General features: G+C 41.9%; 2 protein-coding genes across 3 annotated transcripts in view; one reads left to right on the top strand and one right to left on the bottom strand.

Moving 5' to 3' along the window:
- mys (position-specific antigen beta subunit myospheroid) overlaps positions 1-12,137 on the bottom strand; it is an 88,892-nt gene that overhangs the window by 52,519 nt on the left and 24,236 nt on the right. The window lies entirely within an intron of this gene.
- On the top strand, positions 4,235-10,920 carry LOC140225993 (uncharacterized). Its single transcript, XM_072306073.1, has 3 exons — positions 4,235-5,721; positions 7,296-7,615; positions 8,664-10,920. The coding sequence occupies exons 1-3, from the start codon at positions 5,712-5,714 to the stop codon at positions 9,039-9,041; spliced, it is 708 nt and encodes a 235-aa protein (XP_072162174.1). The 5' UTR covers positions 4,235-5,711; the 3' UTR covers positions 9,042-10,920.

The raw sequence follows: 12,137 nt of genomic DNA on the forward strand, positions 1-12,137 counted from the left end.
CGGGAACGTTTTTCAGCTCATTACGCTCGAGGAGCGAACGGAGCTCGGGGTTCGGGGTCCGACGCGGTGCATGACAAATGGTCTGTGGTCGGTGTTTGCATTCGTGTTTTCAGAGCCGGGCTCCAAACAAGGCAAACATGACGGCGCGACGGCACACCTCCCCCGCCCTGTGCAGGAACCTCGCAACAGCAGGAGGAATCCGAGGCAAGTACGCGATTTTCGCTCGGGACGATGAGCATTTTTGAATGGTCTCAGACAGTCATGACACACGTACATAGCTATCATCACGTAAATCACCGGGATGCAACCGCAGCGCGCGCCAACCCTAGTCCCGGACCGCGGTTGGGTTCCGTCGTCTACGAATTCGTGCTACGACACGACGCGAATGTCCCGAAAATTCGCCGGGTTCATTCGTCATGTCACTCGCGTTTTCTGAGCAGAATTTCTAAAAAAAAATGTGAAATTGAACTAGTAGACACGGTAAGAAACTAAGCATTACAGCACATATTTTCCATTTTCAGGGTGTCTAGTTTTTTTTTTTTTCCATTTTGGGAAATCCTGATCAAATCCTAATTTTTTTGCGAAGAAAAATGTAACTTCACAAATAAAGCTCGATAAAAAAATCCGATCGGACGGGCGACTTTTCTCAAATCCTGGTTTTACGACCGATTTTTCCTCAAATCCTGATATAATCGGGAAAATAGGGATAATCCTGATGCTAGACACCCTGATTTTGGGGTCGATAAAATGCCCAATTTCTACAATTTCACGCGAACTGAAAAAAAAGTCCACAAAAAGTGATAACTCATTTCTGTTTTTCCTCTCTTCTTTTATTCGTCGGGTTTTTCGGTCGGCTAGTGGGAAGAAAATTTTAAGACGATAGCAAGAGAGTCTTAATCTACGCTTATTTTACCATTTTCCACGCCGCTGGAAAAAAAAAATTCAAAGAACTTTCCACAAGTTTCCGCGCGAGCGTGATCGGGAATGTTGTCGACCCCTGATTTTCTCATCAAAACTTCGATGAACATAGATATGAGTCTTCATGGAGCACTTGGGCCTATTAAAAAAAAAAGTCGGACGCTGCATGCAGATGTTTCAAAGGTGCGAATAGTGCAGTTTTATTCGCCCCCTTTTTTTGGGCCCCAAGGCTGGAAATCGATTCTAGGGGGCGCTCCTTCGAGTTCGTCTATCGTTGTCCCGGAGGAACGCCTGAGGAAAAACGTCGTATGAGCCTCCAAACGCTGCCAAGTTTCCTCCGATAAAAACCGAATTTACTGGGAAAATTGTGATAGTTATTTTTCAAAATTTTCAGACAATTTTTCACGCAATTTAATCTAAAATATCTGAAAATTTCGAGGACAAATATGCATGAATGTTGTCAATAATACATATTTCATCAAGGGAAGTTCGGCAACTCACGAATGTTCATACGGCGTTCTTCCTTTGCATGGCAGTGCGGGTAATTGCATTACACTCGCTGGACAGTAGACACTGATTTAGGACTCATTTCTCATTGTGTTCGAAAGGATCGAGAAGCGAGGGTCTTCAATTAAGCGGAGCCCCCGGGCCACTTTCAGCCCCCCCCCCTCCCCCCGCGGGCCCTTAATTGTTGAACATGACAACGCCACACTGTGTCCGCATTTGTTCTTGTTAACCGCCGCTTAATTATACCGAAAGAGGCACTGGGCGCCGAGAAAAATCGCCGCTCATGCGAAAGGCGCGATGAGGCTGCGCTGCTGGGATAAGGAAGAACGCCGTATGAGTCATGAGGCGTTGCAAAATTTCCTTTGATAAAACACGTTTTTATCGATAAACTTATAAATATTTTTCTTCCAATATTTCAGGTACTTCTGTTCACAATTTTACCCAAAGTTCCTGGTAATTTGAGGTATAAATATTCATAAATTTCCTCAAAAATAAACATTTTAGTAACGAAAGTTTGGCAACTCTCGAAAGCTCATACAGCGTATTTACCTGGCACGGTAGTAGGTAGTACAGAACACGAGCAGTTTTTCCGTCCTAAGGAAGAGCGCCGTATGAGCCATCTGGCGTTGCCAAATTTTCTTCAAAAAACAACGAATTTTCAGGAAAACTTGTGTATAATTCTCTCCCGTTTTTCCGACAGATATCGTTCAAAATTTGATCTAAAAAGTCTGAAGATGTCAAAGAAAAATGATCATAACTTTCTTCACAAATGAATAATTTTTGAGAGGAAATTCGGCAACATTCGAATGCTCATACGGCCTTTTTACTCATCAGGGTAGCTGTGGCCGAGCGACCCAGTGCAGTGCAGTTACGCGGCTGATTCGGTGCCGTCCACGCTCTATGAAGCCGCAGCTCGGTGATAGACAAAGCTATAGACTAAGAGAACGAAGGGGGAAAAGAGCGTTCCTATTGGTGGAAGCGTGCGGTTGCAATGGACAAAGGGGGTTATAAGCAGAGTATAACTAAATAATGGTAACGCACGAGAGACCTTGTAGTCATAGTCCATCATTTTCCCCTTTAGTCTGTAACAAGTATCCGTTTCAGCCGATAGGATCGTGCGCTTTCCATTTGTTTTCTTTGTCTATTGCTTTGCCTATCACATTCGATAATCAGCATTTAGTAATGCAAAAACATCGCGCAAGAATATGTCTTCTTGTACTGCAGTGAGCTTAGAATATAATTTTCCCAATTTATAGTCGAATTTAGAGGTTAAGTATAACTCAACTGTAAACTAACAAGTTCGGGGGCCAAAAGTTAATTTTCTTACTTCCCGTTGTGTGCTACGTTTCCCTCGTGACACTTTGAGGACAAATGGACTGCATTTTGCAATTTGGAGCTATAAATTCTGGCTCATCTGAAAAAAAAACACTTATGTGCGTAAGAAACTAATGACACATACGTTGTTTTTAAACCGGGCCGGAATTTATAGTTCCAAATTGCAAAATGTAGTCCAAATCATGTTGCGTGTGTTGCTTAAATTCATACCTCGTCTAAAGGCCCATGCATAGAACAAAAAATGGCCTACGATCGCTCCAAAACAGCTTCACAATCGAGAGCAGAGTTCGCTGTACGCAATACGTTGACTTTTTCTGATGAGTAAAATATGATACGTTCGTGTGTCGATACAACAGTGATCTAGTGACGGACGGATCGCCGTGCGAAGCAAAAGAGCAGAATGAAAATTCGAGGGTTGCAAAATTTCCTCGGATAAACTGTTTATTTTTGAGGAGTCTCATGAATATGTACCCTTGAAATTTTCAGATGATGTAGATCTGGTCGCGGAAAAAATTCTCTAAAAAATTCAAAGAAATATGTCCACAGAATTAACCGAAAATTCTTGTTTTATCAAAGAAAAACTGGCAACGTCGGAAGGCTAATACGAAGTTCTTTCTCAGGACGACAGTGCAGGGCTTCTCGTTTCCTCGGTTTACGCGGAGTCTCACCAACTTGCGGTGAGAGGACAGCGACGCCATGACTGCATGACTCCCAGGACCAGGGTTTCAACCAGTATTTAATCGAAATGCAGTAGCTCATGAAAGGATGGGAATCAATTAAAACTCGAAACATGTAGAAACATGACGTCAGTAATAGCGATGAAGGGGGGAAAATTTAAACACGCATTCAGGCAAAATTCGACACAATTTGCACGCTCCTAACTTCGCCTCATTGCCCATCACAAATAATAAGCAGTTTCAGTGATTCAAACTTTTTGCGCACCAACGCCCAAAGTGAATTCGGAGTCAATAGCTCTGTATATCGACACCCCTTCGACGTAGGATAAATTGTGAGTTTTATTCTGGTCATTTAAAAACAAATCGGATCGACAAGAGGAAGATCTAGGTATCTCAAGAGAACAATACACAAAAAAAGCCCGAATGACTCGAGAAAAAAATCACAATTCATACCTACTTTGCATTCTTGTTTTCGGGTTTATAAAGGGGTTGAAACCACCGCGAGACGTTCTAGGCAGTATTTATATATTTTAGCCATGTGCGCTCATCTTCTTGTGTTTGTTATTCGTCTGTCCCAAAGGTGTGTGTATAAACTTTGAAGTTGATTAGCCCACAAATACAGTCTCAAATATGGCCGAAAAATTTTCAGCATTCAATTATCGATGACAATCGGCTACCATGGTGTCTAGCAATCCCCCCCCCCCCCCAAAAAAAAAAATCCTGACATTTCCCTGATTTCCCTGAGAAAACGACCGAAAAACCGGGGGAAAATCCAAAATTCCCTGACAGACGGAGAAAATAATTCCCGGACAAAAAGAAAAAAATTCCTAATTTTTCGACACGTAAGTGTTAAGTAATAATTTTCTTCATGTTTTAGGGATACAATGTAATAAATAGAGCAAAATAAATGACCCCTCAACTTATGCGAGATATTTATGCCTAATTTATAGAATTTAAAAGACAACAGCCGTAATTCCGGTAGAAATTTCCAGGGGTGCAGAAAGTTCTTGGCCTTCCCATATCTTTTAAATTAGGCTACCCATCTTTTGAATTGACCTTCCCACTTTGAAAACCCCTTTTACTCCAAAAATATGACTTTTTTATGGCTCTGTACGTATAAATTTCCGCGATTTTACGAAAACTCCACAGTTTTGCAAAAATAATCGCTATTTTGGCAGCTTTTTTATTTCAAAATACCGTTGTCGGGGCCATTCCATTTTCGCATGCGAACCGATCGCGACCCGCCACGTCGCATGGTCGAGAAGTTTTTGCTTCCGAGAAAATTTCCGCAAGAGTGAAATTCGCAAAACATTTTCCGAAAAATCCATGTTTTTCGATTTCACTGACGTTTTCCTAACACAAAATTGCTTGCAAAATAAAATTCCCGGGCATGCCGGATTTGTTCAGATTCCCTGACGTTTTCTCCGATTTCCCTGACACCCAAAAAAAAATTCCCTGATATTTCCCTGTTTTCTCGGTCGCTAGACACCCTGGCCACACTTGTACCTAACTTCATTTTTTGACTGCTCAAATTCAAATTTCAATCATACTTCGGGAACTAAAATTAAAGTATCACAATTCATTGTAAATTAAATATTCAAATGGCGGCAATGCACGGAATGTTTTGCCCGTGCGGGGCCATAGGCTCGGAGTTTTTCTGCAGGCTTCCTAACGTCATTCTCGGATGCCGAGAGGTTCCAGTAAATTGTAAAAAAAAGTTTGCTTCACTTAGAATTTCATTTCGAGCTTGATTGCAGTATACGAGCAAAATCCAGTAAAAAGTAATTGAGAGGCATTACAGGAGTTGTCACTCCGACCACGCATCGCCGTGATCAAATTTCGCCAGGACGGGTTTTTCAGCCTATGACGTCCAGTACTTATTGTTAGTTTCCCCCTTTAGCCTATGACGTCATTTTATTGATCCCCAGTAAAAGGGGAACATTGTGACATTATAGTGATGTCTGAATGGTGTTAGAGTGAAGTCAGATTGGTGTTAGAGTGAAGTCAGATTGACGTCAGAGTTAAATTACAGAGATGTTCTTATGTTCCATTGAGCATTGTGATGTTTCAACGACGAGGGCATTATGCTTTACTTTTACCAGAGAATTTTTTCGATATTTCAATTTTTACTCAACTTTTTGTGACCTACGGTTAGATATGATGTCCTGAGTCTTGCTGGGGTCATTTTAATTTTAGTGCCAAGTGTGAGCAGGAGTGTTCTACATACGATCAAGAATATACCAGCATCAAAAAACAAGGAACGGCACATGCATAATGAAACATCGTAAGTGAACTTGGAATACTTTTCTATCTTTTTTATCTACAGAAAATGTTTTTCGTCCACGGTTTTCTTTATTTATCATTATTCTTCTCCTTTAATGCGTAATTAGAGAACATTTTTGAGGGAAGTCCCAAAGATGAGAGAGCTTACTTAACCCACCAGATGCTTCAAAATACCCTGCACCATTTTCTTCCGGCTAAAAATGTTCCAAAAACCTTTCTATAACTTAGTCATTCTGTTTTTATTTTTAATCATATGTTGACCATATCGCCAAAAATCGCAGAGTTTCTTTTTCATTCCCATTCTTTTTTCATTCTTAACATTTTTCACATCGTTATTTAAAGATCAAGTACCTCAACTCGTTGAATAATTTTAGCACTCATACCGAATAGGTTAGATAAATCAGCACTTACAATACTTACATATATGTAAATATGTAAACAAAAAGAATAGACCTAATATTTAACATGAGTAAGAAGAAGGATAGCGTGGAACGAGTTTTTTTTAACCCTGAATCGGATTGAAAGAAAAATTGGTTTCAAATTTTCCTAATTTTTACTTTACGTTTTAATCCGCTAATTTGCTTCTTAATTTCTTAGAGCGAAATGTTTGAGTCTCAGCAATCACAAATATGGAGAAACTGATGTCCTTTTGTCTCGTAATCGGCAGAAGCACTCTGTAGGACTATCGATTATAAAACAAAAATATCCATTCATTAATGACAGTTAATAATAATCAACGGTTATCAAACAAATTATTCGTATGTTTGTTCGTTTCCGAAATTAATACACAATCTTAACGTGACGATTTTGCATCGATTAAGGATCATAAGCAACGATATGAGCGTACTTGATTGGCTAATTTTGAACTTTTGAATTGGCGGGAAAGACTGGAATCGTTGAATTGATCTTTAAAGCGAATCAATGAGTCAGTTGCGCTTGTCTTAGAATGGTGTTTTGATGTTTGATTCTTGTGGATCAGCTGAAATAATAAGATCTGCGCTAACAGCAACTTTATACGTTCAATATTAACCGAGATATCGAGCTTTGCAAAATTTGTTTAATGACGTTATCCACCGCGGTAGTGACACCTCCGGTATCTCCCACCTTGCTTTCATCCGAATTTCGCGTTGAGTGACCAGTATTTAATGTGTGTCTCCCTGACAAATGAAAGCAAGGTGCAAAAAGCGAAGGGTGCCACTATCGCGGTGGATTACGTCATAAACCGAATTTTTCAAAGCGCGATATCTTAGTTAAGATTGAACATAGAGAGATGCTGTTTGGACAAACCTGCCACATCCCATCTCGGGCCCTAGTACCATTTTTAAGGTATGGGCCCCATTGAGGGCTCCATGCGAGTTTGAAGTACTGTGTCATGGGCGGCACGGGCCCCGGGTACCAAGGACCCAGTATCCCCCCCCCCCCTTGTGGCGGGTCTGGGTTTGGGCAGTTCTTGTTCTTCATAGGTGATCAAGCATCAAAACACAGCGCTACTGACCATTCTCCCTGACCGATTTAGATAAATTTTCGGGCCAAGCCAGCAGCATCATCTGATTGGAGGACTTCCACTCTTTTCAGTTCTATGGTTAGTCTTGATTTTGGCTGACACCCTGTCTCTGCTGGGGTTGGAACAGAGCCCACGACGATCCAGAGGATCCCCGACGCAGACCCCAGGGTCCCCGATGCGGAAATTGCGACGCGGTTACGCGCGGTTCGCGGAGCTGCGGGACTCGCATCGTCTGGAGCCTGGGTCCGTTCTCTACAGCCCAAGCGTGGGGCGGATACTCGTGTTGGACAACGCCGAAATTGCCGTCATGGAGAACAACCTCTGCCCCTTCCAGCCGACTTTTCGCTTGCACATTTTCTCCGATTCAGAGCCCGGCTCACGATACGCGCAGGTCAGAGCATGCACAGTATCATCATTCCTTGTGAAAGCTTTCATATCAAGTTTCGCGAAATGGGTCTACTCCACAAAAGATACTAACTAATGAAGACTTCCTACTACTCTCGAGTAAAATTTAAGAGTAGGAGTTTCGAGATGGGTCCTTGCGAGGAATCACGATAATTTGCCCCTGCATCAAGTTCAAAATACGGAAGAAAAAATTCCGTGATTTTGAAAAACTTGAAGATGGGCACGAATTTCCTGAAAATTTAAAAAACTCCCATGTATTTACTTTCGTGTTCAGTATATTTTGCATTTGTGAAACATTGTAACCCGATTCAAGGATCCATTTCCAAAGTTAAACTGCTGAATTTCACTCAAAATTGGTAAAAATCGTCCTTTTAAAGATGTAATGATATGGATCTCCTTGAGCCTTCCTTAATCACGACGGAAATCATACGAGGACCCCTATACAGGAAAGAAGCTGTTAGAGGAACGACTATGTATACGAATTTTGTACAACTAGCAATGAAGCTCTTGCATATGGCAGGAATTTGCGATTTAAGTACTGATCCCTGTGTGTAATTTCTTGAGAAACACGATGGCGCCATTGGTTTTCTCTGAAACCAACTCCAAAGCTCAAAAAGAGCTTTCAAAGTGAGGCCGTGATGGAAGGAATATGCTACGTTGAGAGTCCACCTCTATACTAAGTCTAACTCTTCATGCAAAGATAGGAAGCAAATACATTAGCAGCGTTGCCATGTTTTCAGGTTTTGAGTTCCTAAAAAGAGTAGCAACCCTGCTAATATATTTTCTCCCTACCTTCGCATTAAAAGTTTGACTTGGTATGGAGTTGGACTCTCAGGGTAGCGTGGGATATCCCCTCCATACCATTACGGCTTCAACTTTGAGAGCTTTCCTTGAGCTTTGGAGTTTTTTCAGAGATAACCAAAGGCACCATCGTGTTACTCACGCACTTTTACGTAAAAAGCAATACTTAGATCGCACATTCCTGACACATGCAAGAGTAAAATTACCAATTCCGTCTCTTCATTTCCGTCCAGGTTCGTAAGGTGAAGGAGGAGATCTCTCCGGAGGTGCGGTTGATGCGCATGGCGTTGGCCCGCCGCCTCTCCAAAGAGGACCTGCCGTACCACATGATCTTCTGCAACAAGTCCCACTGGTGGGCCTTCATCCTCCACGGCCGAAGACACGAGTCGTGGTGGAAGACCACGTGCCCGTTGGCCCGCTCCTGGGTCGGTGTCAACCGCGGGAGCGTCGAATCCGGCGCGTTCGCGTTCCAGGACAGGTGCGGCAACGAGTACCACGGCTTCCCGTCGTACGACAGAGAACTCGACGATCGCACCAACTTTTCCTGGATCCCCGGGCGCCGACTCCGGAACATACCCCTGCCCAAGTGTTTTATGGCTCCTCTAGAGTGACTCCCTCGCCGATTGAGCGAGCCAAACTTTCAGTTGTTGAGTTGTTTCAGTTGGTGAGTCAACACCCCGGAATGTTAAACAAGCAATAAGCTCCAACGCATTCGCGTCGGAAAGCGGCTCTGGCGACGGTAGTTGTTAAACGTTTACGGTTTCCTTGGTAACCTTTGTTTGCTATCGGCTGATATCGAGTAATATGCCTAGGAAGCTCCAACCACTGCATTCTTCCAAAAAACCGCGAAAACTTTAAAATTCAAAATTTCAAATTTTGAACGTTAAGTACATTTTTTCCATCACGAGATTAAAGCACAGACAAGTTTTGAATTATTGACTGTATCACCATGATTCCAAAAATACACTACACAACATAGCATTAGCTAACAATAAAACAAATGCAATAAAATAAAGTCATGACAAGGTACATAGTCGAAAATGGCGCCGATTCCCATCAACCAACGCGCGGTCTCTCCAATGTAACATGGTCCATTGATACTCCCTAGCTGGGACCGTCCGGAATAGCAGCTCTAGTGCAAGCACCAGAGCCGCTAAAATCGCGGCGTGACAACTCTTGAATGTTGATATGAGCACTTGGACTGTTGAAGTAACATTCTAGCGACGTTGAATTAAAAACTGAAGCGTTCGTATTTACATGCCGGAGTTTTCATGTAGATTTTTAATCTTCTGCAATGTTGATTCAATTGTTTCCCTTGTAGCATTCTGCCGTGGTAAGGAAGAACGCCGTGTGAACATTGGAGAGTTGCCACATTTCCTTTGATAAAATGCTTATTTTTTAAGAAATTTATGGATATTTTCCCTTGAAATTTTTATGAAATTTAGGTGAAATTGCGCACAAAATTATTTGGAAAATCGAAAGGAAAATATTCACAAAATTACCTGGAAATTCGTGTTTTACCTAAGGAAATTTGGCAACGCCTGAAGGCTCATACGGCGTTCTTCCTTAAAACGGCAGCATACGTCTGGGAATCGCGATTGGAATGCTTTGTACATTTTCGCTAGAAATACGCATACGAACATCTGAGAGTAATAATTTAAGAAAATTCAAGGAAAAAGAAACTTCTAGACACACTTTCGGCGTTGGTAGGTGCTGACCCCCAGAGCTCTTCCCAATGCAGCCGTGCTAGGGAAAAACGCCGTATGAACGATCGAGAGTTGCTACATTTCCTAGAATAGGACACGTATTTTGGAGGAAAGTTGTGCATATTTTCCCTTAAAATCTTCAGATATTTTAGAACATATTGCGAACAAAATTGTCTCAAAAATTTGAAGAAAAATATTCAAAATTATATCCCAGTGAATTCGATTTATATCGTAGGAAATACGGCAACGTCTGAAGACACACGGCGTTATTCCTTAGCCTGGTAGTATGCTACAAGGGGGAAAAAATTTAATCAACGTTGCAGAAGATTAAAAATCTACATAAAAACTCCGGAATGTAAATATGAACGCTTCGGTTGTTAATTCAACATCGCTAGAATGTTACTTCAACAGCCGGAGTGCTCATATCAACACTCAAGAGTTGTCACGCCGATTTTTAACATTCCGGGATGTTGACTCAGCAACTTTCTTTTCCTAAAACTGAAAGTTTGGTTTGACAAACTGAATACTTCAGACGATATCGAACTCTGAGAGTTCAGTTCATATGGCCGAACCGTTTCTTTTTTTCTGTCTGCGGTTGCCTGAGGTGGCGGAGCGGATAAAGCTCCCAGCTTGGAGCGACTCTGTCGTGATATCGAAGAGAGCAGTAACTGCGTTTCTGTATGAGTCATGGTTAGCACATGCTTTAATGGGTCTCGAGGTGCATCCCAGCACGCACTTACTGCTTTCTTCGCTGTGACGGCCACGGCAGTTACTGCTAACCGACCGGTGAGGAATCGGAAGAGAAGTCACGTTCGGCCATTAAACCGAGACCGAGGGCCCGAGATAAAGGCCGCGACGAATGCAATGCGACACAACACAAATTAACCTCACCTATGCATACCTTACAAGTCCTAGACTAATGAGCCAGCCCGACCGGCCGGCCGGCCATCGGGTCGGGGCCAACAGCTCGCTTCGCGAACCTCTCGCTAAAATCCAATAAAAACGCCCGGAAAACTTGTCACGGCAGTGTCGAAGAGCTGGGGAAAATCGCGCTTGCAGATCTCTTCCGCGAGAACCAACTGCTGTACTGCCGTGCTAAGGAGAAACGCAGTATGAAACTTCAGGCGTTGCCAAATTTCTTTAGATAAATCGCGAATTTCCTGGTAAACTTGAGGATATTTTCCTTCCGATTTTTCAGATAATTTTGCTCACAATTTCACCGAGAGTTTCTGAAAATTGAAAAGCAAAATATTTATAGCGTTCCTCAAAAATAAACATTTTATCGGAGGAAATTTGGCAACTCTCGAATGTTCATACGGCGTTTTTCCTTGGCACGGCAGTGTACGTAGAGAGACAAATGACCGTTGTTATTCTACATCGAAAGAATTATGCGGGCGTAAATTGAATTGAAAGGGGCTACAAACTACGTGCAAGGGATTTGGAAAGTTCATAGTTCTTCTTGATTTTATGAATGTTCACATGGTTCTTTTAAGCAAACATACGATACCAGGGTTGCTGTATAATTCAGAAAATTAAATTCCCTGACATGTCCTTGATTTGCCTGACACATTTTTGTGAAATTTCCTGACAATTGAAGATGACAGGTAGTTAAGAAGACATAATTGAAAATAGTTTTCAGGTAGAAATTGTTTTTCGAAACCTCAAACCCATTCTAGAAATCAAATAAAAGGTGATTTAACAAATTTTGCCCGACATCTTTGTCATTTTCCTTGAAATTTCCCAATTTTCCCATACTTCTTAAAATTCCCTAACATTTCCCGGTATTCTCTGACTGTGACAATCCTGAATATGTCCTTCACTAGTAAAATGGTCAAAATTTCACTCATTAATCATCAAAATGCGACCAAAAGTGTTCATCTCTTACATCATTTTTGCCTCGACTTCAACTCAATCGTTGACTATTGAGTGCGAGGTGTCTGATAAATGAACGCATTTAGGGCCAACGTAAAGAGGCCTACTTACATTGGAAGACGCATGTGC

Source organism: Bemisia tabaci, chromosome 1 (assembly GCF_918797505.1).
Source record: "Bemisia tabaci chromosome 1, PGI_BMITA_v3".
Classification (NCBI taxonomy): Eukaryota; Metazoa; Arthropoda; class Insecta; order Hemiptera; family Aleyrodidae; genus Bemisia; species Bemisia tabaci.